The sequence below is a fragment of the Cricetulus griseus genome, chromosome X, assembly GCF_003668045.3.
Source record: "Cricetulus griseus strain 17A/GY chromosome X, alternate assembly CriGri-PICRH-1.0, whole genome shotgun sequence".
In the NCBI taxonomy this organism is placed as follows: domain Eukaryota; kingdom Metazoa; phylum Chordata; class Mammalia; order Rodentia; family Cricetidae; genus Cricetulus; species Cricetulus griseus.
The window spans coordinates 41,336,763-41,354,295 of record NC_048604.1 but is presented as its reverse complement, the minus strand read 5'-3'; the positions used below and the strand labels follow the sequence as shown (position 1 = coordinate 41,354,295).

The following is a 17,533-nucleotide window of genomic DNA, read 5'->3' as shown; positions in this document are numbered from 1 at the left end:
AAACAACTGAGGAGTATCGAGAATGGGAGAATCAGTGTTCCCCAAGAAAGAGCCCTCCATCCTGATATTTTATAGGCAATATATTGCATGGAACAATCTTTCTGCCATAGACTAGTTCAGGTTTAACTTTTGGGCCTACCATGATTTTGAGAAGCTCACTCCACTGCATGCTTTTCAACCTCTAACACTGTCTCTCATCAACGGTGGAGAAAGTCTGGTTGGGCCTACTGAGGGCCATGAATTTCTTTGTATTTGGCTAATTAACCTTTCTACATTCTCTTTGATATTTATGTGTTTTATGAAAACGCCATGTTCCCCTTTTGAAGTGGGAGTTTGCTAAATTGTTATTAACTTCTACATTTTGTGGGAATGATTAAGGAGATTGGTGGGTGTCATTTTCCTGAAATGGGATGTTTTTGTTTAAAGATTTTCACTATAAACATGAAAAGGTATTTTATTTCTTCATAGTAGAAAAATTCTTTATATTTTGGAATTCTTTATTCTGGTCTAACTGGGAAGAATGAAACAGAAAGTTTTAGTTTTGATAACTCATCCTAGAAAAGCTGTCATTTTAATTTCTGACATGCTTTTCCTCTTTTTGCACACATTTATAGGAGGATTGGTTTGGATTTGGCAGTGGGAGTTAAATACTTTCCAGGTCCTGGTTTGTTTGATTTTTCACTTTCAACTCTTTGTTTTGACTGTAACCATTTAAATTTTTCAACATTTGGCTCTTTTCTGTGTCCTTTAATTTTACCACTGCTTAAATATGAGCTATACAATGATTGGGTTTTTTTATTATTTTGGATCTTATTTTATATGTGTATTGGTGCTTTTTCTTGCATATATGTCTGTACATCACATGTATACAATGCCCAATGAGACCAGAAGGTACCAGATGCCCTCGAATTGGAGTTACAAATGGTTGTTAACCCCCACGTGGGTGCTGGGAATCGAACCCGGGTCCTCTGGAAAAGCAGTAAGTACTCTTCTGAGCTATCTTTCCTGCCCTTCTACAATTGTTTTATAACTGTTTATATTTGCATAACCCATGCCAAATAGAAGTCAGTGTGGAGAGGCTCATTCATATTGATACACTATTATTTTGCTGACAATATAAAATTTAAAATACGGGGCTCCTATCACCTTAAAAGTATCCCAAGACAGTAAGGCCTCAACGGAAAAAGGTCTGATTCTGAGCAGTCCAGTAAGGCCTCAACGGAAAAAAGGTATGATTCTGAGCAGTCCCTTGAATTCAAAGACCATTATCGCTCATTGGGCACAATGAGTGTCAATCACTATGTCTCAGCAAATGAGCTTACAGTTCTGATGACGTGTGAGAGGGACCATTATTACTCTTCAAGGCTCCACCCCCTCATACTGGTCATAAGCCATCTTGTGGCTCACCTCGGTAGGCTGCTCCTCCTGGTGCTGTCTAGCCCTTCCTTTTTAGGTGTTCCACACGAACCAAATCCATCGGTTGACTAGTGGAAAACCTTCACTACTGCTCTCACTGCCTCCAAGGAGGTACCTGTGGCCAACAGCCTTCCTCTTTGTCTTTGACTGCTCTCACTGCCTCCAAGGAGGTACCTGTGGCCAACAGCCTTCCTCTTTGTCTTGGTAGTCAACTTAACAACGCCTCATCCCAACCAACACCTTCAGAGCTCCAAGTTTGCAGTAACATCTTGACTGGCAAATATATTGTGTCATGTCTGCTGTTGCAGAGCAGGAGCCAGGATTACCTGAGCAACAGCAAGAAGGTAGTGGGATGGGGCATGACGCCAGACAAATTGTCTTACATGTACTACCAATAGACGACGCTATTGATGACATCGACGGAACCGTGGCATTTCTGGTTTCTCAAGCAGTAGTGAGAGCAATTGCGGAGGAAGGGTGTGGGCAGGAGGAGATATGGCCCGATATTGAGGAGATATGGCCTCAAGTGGAAGGCATCTGGCCTGAAGAGGAGGAGGTATGGCCTGATGTCGAGGAGGACTGGTATGTCTGGAACAATGACCAAGAGAATGAGGAAGTTTGGAGGGAAGCAGAGGACGACGACGACGACTATGACAACCAATACTACAATAATGAGGAAGATGAGGAGGAGGGCTACTATGACTATGATGACGATGATGAAGATGACGACGACGACGACGATGACGACGATGATGATGATTATGAATATGATGATTATGAGGAGGAGGATGAGGAGGACGAGGACGAGGAGAACGAAGACGAAGAACAAGATGAGGTTCTGGGGGAGGAGATCGTCCTGCATGCTTGTGAGTTCACCTAAGGGGGTTTCAGGTCCCGATAGAGAAAATTTGTTTCTCTTAAATACACCACGCCACTAAAGTGTGTATACATGCTATTAACAACCACATTTTGCTTCACCCAAGGCAAGGGACGTAAAATTCAGTCATTGGGAGCTCACAGATTCAGGAGAGGGAAGAACTATCCAAGAAGTCCAGACCTGTCAAAGGAAGCATAGAATTGGGAGGGTGAGTGTCTATTAGGAGGAGCTACCTCCAGGATGGCTGTCTTTGGTAACATCCCAAAAGGGATCCCAAGGTGCATTACACAGCTCAGAGGAAGCTGAGGGTGGCATGTTCTAGTACAGTGAGTCCTTGACTAACACTTCTGTATTTTATTAGTTGCTGATTTTTGCAACAAAGGGAACAAGGCCACCAAACATCAGCAAAGCTGTTTACCATTCAGCATCTGTTGGCATTGGTAGCTCACTTGCAGACCATACACAGAAAACTTGGTGTTAAAGTGGGAAACCAATTCTATCAATACCCTGTTATTGAGGTATTTGGGGGAGTGGTTTGCTGCTTTTTACCAATCTGTTTGATAAGATTACCAATTCAGTATACAATCCTACAGTAGGTGACTGTTGCTTTTTTAAGGAATATTTACAAAGGAGTGTTGGAGGATGGAGAGACCAGAGGCAAACAGCAAGCAAATGCTATATATTGGTTTTGGATGAGGGTTTTAAGAATGCAAATAGGATCTAATGTAGGATGATACAAGATAATGCTGAATAGCTATAAGGATACTTGAAAGTTGTAAAAATCAGATATGAAGAGATTGGGGATATCAATGAGATAGATGCACTACAGAATTTGTCTTCAAATATAACAAATGTTTTTTTTCAACAAATCTCTACAAATAATGAAAATTCAACAAGAGGGAAATAATTCTACTTTCTTCCAAAGGACCAGAAATAATCAAAAGTACAGGATGTTCATGCAATTAGGAAAGGGGGAAAGCACCCTAAAGGAATACAGAACTCAGCAGATATGTGAAGTTCAGAAATGTAGCTACCATTGGGAAGCTGCCAAGACTACTGGATTTTGTTTGCCTACTTCTTTAAATGGAAGGGCATGAAAATTTTTAAAATTATGGTTTATTAGAGGACAGAATATTTTAACACAGAATAACTTATTTGTCTCTTTGCAAGGTCATGGTATAGCCAGAAAAAAACAAGGCCTTTCAAGGTGATTGAAGGTATTAGATGATACGAGTATCCTGATACACAAGTGTTTGAGTTTCAAGAAGAAAATACGCTCATTGTTTTGTTAAGAAAACAGAAAGATATGATATACTAACTTAAGATAAAAAGTAGTTCATGTTAATGTTTTCCAGTTGTTAATTATCTCTTATTCTTCCTACAGTCTGAGGGCAAAGGAAGGCGTGGATGAAGATGGACTCGAATTGGTTCTTCATGGATTTGAGATCTTCTAAAATTTATTCACAGATGAAAATTATCACCACTGATACTGTTATAAATTTCTTCATTAAAAATATACACACTGAAAACTTCCCCCATTGTTTAATCATTCCTTAGATTAAAAATAAAAATCATTTGAAATTAATAAATTGTAGAGGTTTTGTATCAATAAAACTAACTCAAGTTGACTGATGTATACTTTTGTTTCAGCCTACCAGTCCCAGAAGCAGATCACTTTTAACTGCTTTAAGTCCTCTTATTACACTCTCAATAAATTGCATTAGTAAGTTTAAACCATTTATTGAAAAAACAAAGATGTGTAAGACCTTACCAGGCCACCTGACCTTGGGTGTCAGTTGGGGGGCCTGGACAGTCTATGAGGCCTCTGGCAATGAAACCAGTGTTTATCCCTAGTATAAAAATGGACTTTTGGGGCCCATTCCCTATGGAGGGACACTCTCTCAGTCTAGATAGATGGGGGAGGGCCCCCAATGATGTAATAGACTTTGATGATCCCCTATGGGAGGCCTCACCATCCCTCAGGAGTGAATGGGGAGTAGGAAGGGGGATGGTGGGGAGAATCGGAGGAAAGGAGAGAGAGGGAACTGGGATTGGCATGTAAAATAAGATTTTTTTACAAAATGCCAAAAAAGAGAAAAAACATATGGAGGTCTAGCATAGTCTGAATTTTATTCACAGAAACTGACAAGTGACCCAGTTTGTCTGGAAACAAGATGAGGCCCTTTGACACATGGAACAGCAAAAGCAGCAGCAGCACCTGGGAATTTGTGAGCAAAGCCAATTCCTTGGCTCCATTCAAGATGCACTAGATAATACATTCTCAAATTGACATGGCAGAGCTTCTGAAGAGCTCTAGTTTATTCTTTTTTATTCTTAATGTCAACATAATTTGAAAACTGCTAATCCAGAGTAATGTTCCACTATGATTGGATCAGTGTGATATCACTGAATTGAGACCCTTTAAAATAAATTAAATAAAACAACAAATACTGGATCTTGGATGAGGGATGGTACAGGGAGATCACACAATTATGAGAGGTCTAAGACACAGAAAGACCTAAAATGGCAAATATTGGATGTTGTAGTGGAGAAAAATATATAAGGCAAAAAGACCATTTCTGGATACATTATAAAACACATATAAAGTTTAAAAACATGTAAAACAACAATAAATACAATTATATAAACATATATAGTAAAGTGAGTATTGTGATGCATGCTTATGTAGCATGCAAAGAATCTTCTATGAGAATGAAAATACCTATTTAGGATTACTGGGTATATTTTTTAAGAAAAGGGGAGTATTTAAAGGGTAGGGCTACATGGTGTACTTCAACTACATCATAGTATATCGCTTAGGTTAGTTCAAGGGTGTATACATGTAAGTACTCACTACACCTTGTTATAGGTTATCGATGTTTCGAGAAGGGAAATGGAAAACAGGAAGGGTAAAATAAAAAAAAAATGGTTCAACAACTGGAATCTGTTTAAGGGAAAAAGATGGATGTGACTAGAGTAGAGAATCAGAAGAAAAGGGACAGGATGTTAGGGGTGGAAAGCTATGTTCTACCAGTATTATAAAGCTTCAGAGGTGCTCATTTGCCTTAACACCTCCAGTTGTATTCTATGGGAACACATCTCATTTTAAAATATTACATAGCATTATTCACATGTATATCATTGTCATTCTCTAGAGGTCAAGTTTCCAAATTATTAGGACTTTTTAAAAGTTTGACTTACATATCTTTCTTTTCTTCTTTTTTGAGGGGCATTTTCGAGACAGGGTTTCTCTGTGTAGCTTTGGAGGCTGTCCTGGAACTAGCTCTTGTAGACCAGGGTGGCTTCGAACTCACAGAGATCACCTGTCTCTGCCTCCCAAGTGCTGGGATTAAAGGCGTGTGCCACCAACGCCCAGTTATGTATCTTTCTTAATGTACCCATCATTGTGTTTTCCACTTGGTAGATGTTTGATAAACATTTCTTGCAAAAAAAGCTTGCTTAATGCACACATAATTCCATTTTGGGTCACCAATGTTGACATTTAAAAACACATTATCAGTGATGGGATAATAAGGACCATGACAGAAATAGAAAAAATGGATTCATTAAAGTGTTATATAACACAAAAGGGTATGTATAGTCTAAAATAATTTATTGCATATTTTTAAAAACTAGAGAAGGAAGGTTTTCAGACTCTCAACACAGAAATTCAAATGTTTGATAAGATAGTGTGACTCAGTTTGATTTTATCATGAAACATTGTATATAAATACATGTACCAAACTATCACACTATACTCCATAAATAAATGCAACTGAACACTCATTAAAACTAAAGATAATACAGTCTACATAGTACATATTATTAGTAATTTTACATATTTGTGGCAGGCAGATGGGACAGAGACACACTGTAAGTCCTTTTTCACATTCACACTGAGTAGAGAGTACAAATAGGAATTTATCTTAGTGTCATTGAAGACATTCCCATTCATTTTAATTGGTTGCTTCTGGAATTTCTGCTAATATAACTAACTTATACATCTTCTTTCCACTACACATGAAGTATAGCCACAAATCTCTTGGTCTCTTCTCAGATTACTTAGGGACAACCTTCAGTTTAGATAATCAAGTATTTTTTAAGTTTATCTTTTGGTAATTTCATATATGTATACAATGTCACACCACTTTTCACGTCCACCTTCTTACAGGATCCTCAACATGCCTCTTCTAACTTCATGGCCTCTATTTTTATAATCTACAGTTATGATTTTGGGGCCATCTACTGGAGCTTGGGCAACCTATCACAGGCCACACCCTAAAGAAATCAACTTCCCCTCTCCTAACAGTTATCAACTGCCAGTAACTCCTCAGCTAGAAGTGGGGAACTGATGAGGCCTCTCACAATCCCTGGTGGAATTTTTGATAATCTTAATTTTGTGCATGTCTTATGCAGGCAACCACAATTGCTGTGAGTTCATGAGTACAATAGTTTTGTCATGTCAAGAAGACATTATTTTGCAGCAGTCCTCCCTAATCTCTAGCTCTTAACAATCTTTCTCACAGGATTCATAGTTGGGGAAGATTTCTAGAAGCCTGCTTAGCACCTTCTAGAACTATGTAAGCTAGCCAGTAGGGAGGAAGCTTCCAGGTCAATATCATCTTGGTGTTTTTTTGTTTGTTTGTTTTGTTTTTATTTTTTTTTCCCCGTGACCAAAATGTGAGACGTCTTCAACAATAGGAACTTTCCTTTGCATTCTGGTGGATGACTAAGAGCAATGGCAATAGCCTGAATTCATTGAGGGTTCTCTAGGATGCCTATGACCACAAATTGTAGTGTTTATCTCAGATTTGGCATTAGGCTTTTTGTTTGATACCCTATGACTTCTCAGAGCAGCATTATTTCTTTACATGGAGCAAATCCAAATAAACCTGTGTTTCACATACATATTTTTGGATACTTTTAAAATAATAGGTTTCTATATGGTCTTTCCAAGCATTCTCGCTGATATATATCCCTCCTTCTATGCCTGTACCTTGTTCTTCCATCTATCCCCTCCCAACTTAAATGTTCCCCATTATTCTCTTTTCTCCATTCATACAAACTGTACTCTACCACCCCCTGACTTAATCTCTTTCTCACCCCTTCCATGGCCTCTCTTTCTAGTTTCACGACTTCCACAGGTATTCCAAGTTAAACACACAAATCTGAAACTTTCATGCTAGTGTCCACATATGAGAGACAGCATATAGCATTTGTTCCTTCTGGTACTGGCTTACCTTACTCAGCAAGTATCTCTGTTGCAGGATTAAAGACTTTTGGGTACATGCCCAGAAACACTAGAGCTTTTTCATATGTTAAATCTATTTCTAGAAATCCACATTGATATCCATCATGTCTGCATTGTTTTACATATCCATTAACAGAACAAGGGCTACTCTTTCCCCCCACAGCCTCACCAGCATTTGCTGTCATTCAATTTTCAATCATTTTCCAAGCCAATTTAACTGGAGTTAGAAAACAAAAAAAATTAATTTACATTTCTCTGCTTCCTAAGATGTTGAACACTTTTTAGAATATTTCTTAACAATTTATATTTTTTGAGAATTCTGTTAACAGCTAAAGCCCACCTTTTCACTAGGTTGTTTGTTTTCTTGATGCTTTGCTTTTTTATTTTATTCTAGATATTAACAGTCTAGAGAGAATATCTTTCCCAGCTCTGTGGGTTCCCTCCTCACTCAATTGGCTGTATCATTTGCTGTACAGAGATCTTTACATTTCATAAGGTGGCACTTGTCAATCAGCATTAATTCCTGAGTAAATTCAAAGTTTTTATTGTAGTGGTTTTCACATCTTTGGTTAGGCTTATTCTGTTGGCATTCTAAGACTATTGTGAATGGAATTGTTTCCCTGATTTCTTGTGTAGAGTGTTTGTTATTGTTACATAGAAAGGCTACTACTAATTTTTGTAAGTTGATTTTGTGTATCTGTTATTCTTTCTCTTGTCTTAGCAAGAACTTAAAGCACTGTTTTAAACAAGAATGAAGATAGTGGACAGTCTTATCTTCTTCCAGATTTTAATGGACTTTTCCTTAAGTTTTTTTTCCATTTAAGATGATGTGGGCTATGGATTTGTCATATATAAACTCTATTATGTTTAAATACATTCCCTTCAGACATATTTTTCTAGGACATTTATCATGATATAATGTTCATTTTTGTCAAATATATCTATTGAGAAGACCATGTGACTTTGGTCTTTAAGTTCATGTATATGAGTTATTATATTTACCAATATGTTTATATCATCATCCATGAAGCACTGGGATAACACCAATTTGATCATGGTGGATAGTCTGTTTTATGTTTGTCTGAGGATTTTTGCATCTATTTTTCATAAGTGGTAGTGATCTATTCTCTTTTCATGTGTCTTTACCTGGATTTAGTGTTAGAGTAACATTGGTTTCACAGAACAAGTTTGGATGTATTCCTTATATTTCTATCTTTTTGAATAATGGAGAAATGTTTCTTGCAGTTCTTTAAAGGTCTGACAAATTTTTTCTCTGCATCCATCTGGACCCAGTATGGTTTATTTATTTAACTTTCAGTCAAGGGACCTTTTTATTACTGTTTAAGTCTCACTTCATGTTGTGGATCTGTTTAAAGTATTGATCTCTTCTTGGTTTTAATTTGATAGTTAAGATATATTTAGAAATTAATCCATTTCTTTTATGTTCTTCAGCTTGTTTTTGGTCTGGAAGACCTGTACATTGATGAAAGCCAGGTACTGGGATTACAGTCATACCCTATCATGTCTAGCAGAGAAAGTCATTTACTTGATAGATAGATAGATAGATAGATAGATAGATAGATAGATAGATAGATAGATCCTTTGTATTTTGTTATGCAACAATAAAAACCTCATGTATGGGGCTTACCAGAGAGCTTATGTTATGTTTCTGTATGTATAGGTAAACTATTTTTCAGCCATTCCTGATATGGAAAAATAGCCTTGCATTCAAGATTTTCATGCTTACACATGTATCTATTTATGCAGGTGTGAGTCATGGGTATAATCTTTGAAACTTGAATAGGTCTCCAAAGGAGAGGTGGGGAGATGTGATGAGGAAGGTTAGAGGACAATAGAACATATTGATAATAAAGTGAAAAGGAGACTACTGACGTAGAAGGGCACAAGTGGGTATTGGGGGTGGTGGAGTTGAAATGAACGAAAGAAAATTGTTTGAAAACACCATAATAAAACCTAATAGTGTGCACTAATTTTAAAATTAATTAATTGACTGAAAATATACACATATTCTAAGTTGAAACCTGGTATTTCAGATTGGAAAGAAGTCACATTCATCATAATAAAGGAAAGGCATTTTACTTAATGCTTGATTTAAACCTTTCAAATGCTTTTTATATATCACAAATAGGGTCACAAATAAACTCTTACTGAGAGCCCTTCATATGTTACTCAAGTTGTAGATGGTTCAGTTTGCATTTTTGGTTCATACCCCCTCATCACTCCCTGTCATACTTGGCCACCTAAACACAGAAACAATACTTCTCTTTGGCTTGGAAAGGAAATTTTCACCTTGGACTCATATTTCCTCTTTTTTCAGGGTTTGGACCTGTAGACCTAGTGTGAGAAAGGCTAAAATCAACCATCCTACTCCTCCACCCACTCCTAACCACGCCTATCATCTCTAACACATAGCTTACTTTTTGTCATACATTTTATGTAGTTTCTTGGACTTAAGAATTCTGTTCTTTCCTCCAAATGAACATAGTTACATGGAGTCTAATTCCCATCAGCTGAATCAGGCATAACTATTTAGAGCCCCTAGGATCCCGAAAAACTTTCCAAATGACATTTTGCTTCTCTGATAGTTCTCAGGTCTGAACTGTCACTATCCTACTGGCTTTCTCTCCTGTTATACACAGAATGAAGTGAGATTTAAAAGTAGTTTTTGGTTTTGGAATTTAATTTGTCATAGAACTAAGACTAAGGAAACTAGATATTTGACTAAATGTGTCTGTTGATATCTAGGGACATTTTTAAGCCCTTCACTGACAAACAAATAGACAAAAGACAGAGTCTAGGCATGGCTATAATCCTAGCACTTGGGAGACTGGCAAGACTGTGAATTCAAAGACAGCCTGGTCAAGATTGAGTAACAGTGCCTGCTGCCAAGCCTAATCACTTAAGTTTGAGCTTCGGGACACACATGGTGGAGAAAGAGAACCTATTTCCACAAATTGTCCTTTGACCTGTATCCCATTAGCATACTAGTGGCCCCACATACACACATACACACAAAATAAATAAAATGTGATTTAAATATTTTAAAAATACTATCAACCAAAATTACAGAATTTTCCATGAAAAATAAAAATATTTTTAGGAAATATACAGTCAGCCGGGCATTGGTGGTGCATGCCTTTATTCCCAGAACTCAGGAGGCAGAGGCAGGCAGATCTCTATGAGTTCAAGGCTAACCTGGTCTACCAAGCAAGTTCCAGGCCAAGCTCCAAAGTTACACAGAGAAACCCTGTCTCGAAAAACCAAAAAAAAGAAAGAAAGAAAGAAAGAAAGAAAGAAAGAAAGAAAGAAAGAAAGAAAGAAATACACAGTCAGATCCACCACCTATAGAAGCTTTCAAAGTGCTACACACAACATGCTAATGTGTTCATCACTGTCAGTGCTATTGGATCTGATGGGCCACAATGATCAAATGGCACAGAAATTTCCATGATTATCTGGAACTATTATGAGGCATTTTCTTGTTCTGGGACATGTTCAAAAGTAGAAGCTTTTCAGATTACTCAAAAATGGGTATGCTTTGTAATCCCAAATACATACATGATTCTTTCACAATAAAAAATAAGTCCACAAGACATCATGACCTGGTATTGGGGACCAGATACAATTTCCATTTCCTCTTAGAAGAAATAATTTCAATATAATTTTGACCTCTGATTACCTAGAAGATGTGTTAAAGACACAAGTCCCTAAATTTCTGTGGGGCTCACATACTCTATAGTGCAAATATGCCTTAGCAACATAGATAAGGATAAGGTGGTCAGTACACACTGCTCATCAGCTCCAGTTCACAACTATCCACAAGTGATGTTGGCTAGAAGAGAGAAGTCTGACTGACTTATGTGCCATGATGCTTCCAGAGGTTCCATCTGCATTGACTTATGTGAAGATCAGGACATTAGTTTCTACCCAGTGTTACATTTTACCAGTCTTAAGCTGAGTCCCACAATGAACTTCTGTGCTTAATACCCTGCTCTCCTCCTAATGAATACAACCCACAATATACACAATGGAATAATATCCAGCTATATTAAGAAGAAAATGAAGCCATAGCTTCTATGGCAACATGGATGAGATTGGTAATCATTATGTTAAATTAAATAATACAGGCACAGAAAGACACGTACTGCATGATCTCATTCACATGTGGAATATAAAAACATCAATTTCATAGAAAATGAGAGCACAGTGTTTGTAATCAGAGGCCTGGGAAAATAAGGAGTGGGACAGAAAGAGGTTGAACAATGAGTATTATGATATACTTAGATGGGGATAATAAATTTTGGTACGCTATTGCTCAGTAGAATGACTACAGATAATGATAATGTATTGTGTATTTCAAAAGAGAAGAAATTTGAATATTTTCACCATGAGAAATGATTCTTGAGAAGCTAGATGTGTTTACCCTAACATAAACATTGCACAATTTGTGCATGTACTGAAATACCATGTGCCTGTCACAAATATATCCCAAGTCTATAGTTTTGTATATTAGCTACAAAATAAACTTTAAGTAAAAATACAAGAAAAATATGTCAAATATTACAGAAAAAGTTTACAAATGGCAAATAAACATATAAGACAAACAAGTCTCTATAACACACCTAAAATTCATTAGTAATTAAGGAAGTGCAAATCAGAATCTGTATATTTAATATAATAGATTAACACTATCTACCAACTATTGGTAAAGATGTGAATGACTGACTTAATGTACTTCTAATGAGAATTCAATATGCAATTACTATAAAAGAGTTTTTCTTTTTCCTTTTTTTTTTGGCTTTTTCGAGACAGGGTTTCTCTGTGTAGCCCTGGCTGTACTGGAACTCACTTTGTAGACTGGGATGGCCTCAAACTCACAGAGATCCTCTTGTCTCTGCCTCCCTAGTGATGGGATTAAAGGCATGCACCACCACTGCTTGGCTGAGATTTACAGTTTCTTAAAATGTTACATATACAACCACCAGATGATCTGTTCATTCTGCTCCTAGATATTTATCCAAAAGAAAGAAAAATTGTGTTCAGACATCACAGACCTGCCTATGAATATATGCAACCGATTTATTTGTGACTCCCAAACCTGAAATCAAAACTTAAACTTATGGAAAACTCTGGCATATTTGTTTAATGTAATATTTAATAGTGATAAAAAGAATGTACTATTGGTGCATGTAATAATAGTAATTGATCTCAAAATAGCCATTATGAATAAAGAATAGTGACAAAAATCAGTCACCATACAAATGCACTTTTATAAAGCTCTGGGTGAGGGGAGACATTTGTGTAGCAACAGAAACCAAAGTAACGAGTGGAGATGAGAACTTGAGAAGGAATTCTTATGAAAGAATATAGGAAAAGTTCATTATCTTGTTTGTGGTAGTGATTTAAATAATTTTATGTCAGAATTTATAAGGTGTTATAACTCTTAAGTATATGCAGCTTATTTATTATATGTCAATTGTTCTTCAATAAAGCTATTTTTAAAAAGAAAGTAATTAAACACTAGGATTGTTTATTAGTTTCAACCTGAAGCTATAACAGGAATCCCCTAGGCTGGCAATTTCTAGATAATATAAATTTCTCATAATTCTGATCAAAACATCAACAAGTGGTGGGAGTATAGCTCAGTTGGTACAGTACTTATTTAGCAAGCAGGCAGCCCTGGGTTTAACCTTCAACATCTCATAAAAACAGGTATATATAGCTATAATCCCAGTACTCAGGAGGTAGAAGTTGTTAAGCAACTGGAGATGACGTATTAAGCAATCTGGGCTACATTAGGACATTATCTCAAAACAAAGGCTACTGGCTTTTTGCCTTTGATCCCTGCACGTGAGAGGCAGGTGGATCTCTGTGCGTTCAAGGCCAGCCTGGTCTCTACAGTCAGTTTCAGGACAGCCAGTAGTGTCTAGTGAGGGCTTGCATCTTCTCATTGCATTTTTATATGGAAAGAGGTGAATGCTGCATGGTGGTACAACAAAAGAGACTGACAAGTCAAGTACCTCTGTGAAAGCTGTTTGGGTTTTTTCTTTTCATTTTAATTTTTACTTTGGTTTGAAGTTTTATGTTTCATACATTTTCATACATTACATAATGAATTGGTGTGGGATAATGCCCTTGTACACTGTAAAGATTTGTTACTCGTATTGGTTTAATAAAACACTGATTGGCCAGTAGCCAGGCAGGAGGCATAGGCAGAGCTACCAGACTAAGTGAATTCTGGGAAAAGGAAAGGCAGAGACAGAGTCGCCAGCCAGATGCAGAGGAAGCAAGCTGATACTGCCTTACTGAGAGAAGACATTAAATAGCTGCAGGAGTGGACAGGACAAAAACTTCCATCTACAATGAATATTAGTTTTTCCTCATTCCATTTCGCTCCTCCACCATCCCCTCACACATGGAAACCCTTCTTTCCTCACACTATCCTTTTGTGTGTGGCCTGCTAGTCTGTGCACCATGTGCATGCAGTACCCAAGGCGACCAGAAGAGGGCAAAAGATACCTAGAGCTGGAGTTTACAGAGCATTTTGAGCTGCCATGTAGGTGCTGGGAAATAGAACCCCGAACCATTGTAAGTACCTCACATTCTCTTAAACTCTAAGCCATCTTGCCAGCCCTCCAAACCTGTCCTTTGATGTTTTCCGAGCCTGGGTGAGTGTGATACATGTGTCTCATTTAGGGCTGAGCATTCTACCATCATTTAATCTCTGTACATTAGCCAATTATGGATTTCTGCATTAACTGCTACCTGATGTAGTAAGAAGCTTTTCTGATGATGAGCTATGTGTAGCACTGATCTCAAATGGCAAACAGGACTTCAGGCAAATTATCATGGGGCCTCTTTTATAAAAGCGTTAACACCATTCATAAAGTAGAGACTTTCTGACTTATTCAATTCCACAAAGACCTCTCCTCTCCTCTCTCTACATGGGGGTTTAAATTCAAACATACAAATTTGGGAGAAACATACACATCTACATAACTACAAATGGTCTATCCATAAGAGATGGCAATATATTACTGCTAAAAATGTTTATTTGAAGTTATGTAAAAACTTGTCAAGATGGGTGTTTAGTATCAAAGCAAAATCAATGGTTCTATTAATCTTACTGTCTTATTTTTAAAACAAAATGAATAAACTTAATCAATATGTTAAAAGAATGGAAAATAGCAGCAATTAAAGGAGAATTTGTGGGAGATAGGCAAGGAGTGGGAGCAATAGAAATACGGTAGTATACCAACACATTTTGTGAAAACTAGCTTTATGTCAACTTGATAAAAGCTATAGTCATCTGGGAGGAGGTGACCTCAATTGAGAAAATGCCTCCAGAAGATCTGGATGTAAGAAGACAAGCCTGTAGGGCACTTTCTTAATTAGTGATTGATGTGGAAGGGCCCAGCCCATTGTGGGTGGGACCACCCCTGGGTTGGTGGTCCTGGGTTCTATAAGAAAGCAGGCTGAACAAGACATGAGGAGCAGGTCAGTAAGCAGCACCCTTCCATGGCCTATGCATCAGCTCCTGACTCCAGGTTCCTACCCTGCTTGAATTCCTGCCCTAAGTTTCTTCAATGATGAACAATGATGTGGAATTGTAAGCCAAATAAACCCTTTTTCTCCATAACTTGCTTTTGGTCTTGGTGTTTTATTACAGCAATAGTAGCCCTAACTAAGATACCTATATAATGCAATTATGCAATTCATTCACCCTAAATTGCTTCCAGAAAAATAAGGCACTCACCAAGGGAGATATCTCAATGGTTAAGACACTTGTAGCATGCTTGATGGATTTAGAGTCAGTGTGGATACAAACTCCTTTGGGTATATTTATAAAGGTATTGCTAGAAATGTTAAACCAAGAGGTGCATCTGCCCAGAATGTATGTAGAATCATCCCATGGGCTGAAAATTGGGCCGAACACTCTGACTACAGAATGTGGAAGCAATGAGACAAGCTGCATCATTTGCCTCCTGTTGTGACTTCTCCACTAAGATGGACTGAATTCCCTCAGAGTCTGCATTAAATAAACGCTTTACTCCTTAATTCGATTATTCTCTGGTATTTTGGCTATGGTAAAGAGAAAAGTAATTAATACAGAAAATTGGTACTAAGAAATAGGACCTTGCTTTGAAAATATGGCTAGCTAGTTCTTAGGCCATCAGGATTGCTTCATGGGAGGAACGTAGAACATTCTGAAACTCTGACCTAGAAAATCACTAGAACACAGTAAGCTGAACTTAATGACGCATTCTTGTGAGAGATAGGAAGACCAGAGAGGCACACAGATACTGCAGGCCTAATTCATGATGCTTCAGGGACTAATGACTCTAAATGAAAATGTGCTAGAAACTATTCATATGATGTTCAAGCAAAGAGTCTGTCTGCATTCTGCCTGTGTCCTGAGATCTTTAAAGTCAAAAGTAATGAACCAGTTTGTTTGGAAGAAGAAAGCCTCAAGAGAGGACATTCAGACTGTGACACAATTACTACTCACCTCTTTTATGCAGGTCTACATTGAGCAAGAGCAGCAAGTGGAGAAAGGTAAGAAAAAATGTACAGTTTTTCAAAGAAAAGGGCATGGAAGAGCTTAAAAGTATAGGCAAGGTGAATGGAAATGTAGATGCAATTGTTCATTAAATAGAAACCTAGTGTTCTTTACTGCAATAATAGGAAAGTTACTCTGAGAAAGGGTGAATTCATTTGAAGGGAGGAAACCTAAGTAGATGATGCTGAAGGAATTTGCTGTTGGAAAACAGCTGCCTATGGAAATGATTCTCTGGGGTCAGCAAATAGATGCAAATTCAACAAAGATGTAATTGGACAGGCTCAATCTCGGGTTGGCAGTGTAACTTTTTAGCATCATCCATGTGAGACTTGTTCTATTGAATGAGAGATGCTAAGAGTAAGGCAATCAAAGTTCCTGATGGCAACTGAGACAAGGCAATGTGTGGCAGGGCTGGAGTTCCTACAAGGACGTCCTGAGAGGCCACTGTGTGAAGCTATGAAAGGGAAGCTCATGTTACAAGGGAGATACCAAGGATTCCAGGACCATGAGACATCCATCAAAGGCAACTCCAGGCATGAAGGCCAGTGAGCCCAAGAGAGAGAGAGAGAGAGAGAGAGAGAGAGAGAGAGAGAGAGAGAGAGAGAGAGAGAGAGAGAGAACATGTGCTCCAGGATGCAGATCTCTAAGATTGGAGTTCTGACACAAGCCTGGTGGAGCTCAGATATTTTATCACATACTGTAGATGCCAGGCATTCAAGATCTGGTGTTTGGTCTTACCTTGGTCCTATCTCTCCTTACCCATATTCCTTCTTTTTACAGAATGGGAATGTTACTGTGTACCATTGTACACTTGAAATATATAATTATTTTAAATTTTGTAGGAAGCCACAAATAGGAGACTGCCTTGGGTCTCATAAGAAGCTGGGACATCAGACTTTTAACAGTGTTAGAACTGGTAGAGACTAAGAGGACTTTTAGGGACAGACTAAATATATTTTGCAATATGATATAAAGACGAGACTTCAGGAGTCAGAAGTACAATGCTATTATGTAAAAACATGGTTGTCCATTGGAAAATGGGTTGACTTATGATGGCTAATCTTGATTGTTCCCTTGATGGGATTTTTAATCATTGTGAAACACACCCATAAGTCTTTGAGAGTGTTTCCAGAAAAGTTTACCTGAAGACAGAAGGTTTTCTAGCTTTAGTGTAGATGGTTCCATGGGCTTGGGTCCCAGACTGAATAAATGAAAAAATGAGCTGAACACTAGCATTCATATGTCTCTGCTTCCTGTGAACACAGTGTGACTGGTTGCCTTCCATTACCACCAGTATGGTTTCCCTACCAGAATGAACTGTGTCCTCTAGAATTATGAACTGAAAATAAAGCCTTCCATCTTAATGTTGTTTCTTTTCCAGGTATTTTGGTCTCAGCAGTGGGAAAAG

The 17,533-nt window shown here is 37.7% G+C and overlaps 1 protein-coding gene across 1 annotated transcript; it reads left to right on the top strand.

Annotated features, from left to right (window-relative positions):
- The first annotated feature begins 1,708 nt into the window (after nucleotides 1-1,708).
- LOC113837575 (calsequestrin-1-like) lies at nucleotides 1,709-2,296 on the top strand. The gene has a single exon (XM_027432044.1). The coding sequence runs from the start codon at nucleotides 1,709-1,711 to the stop codon at nucleotides 2,294-2,296; it is 588 nt and encodes a 195-aa protein (XP_027287845.1).
- Nucleotides 2,297-17,533: the final 15,237 nt, after the last annotated feature.

Excerpts from the sequence above, each read along its gene's own strand:
- LOC113837575 (XM_027432044.1), top strand. The coding sequence starts at position 1,709 with ATGTCTGCTGTTGCAGAGCAGGAGCCAGGATTACCTGAGCAACAGCAA.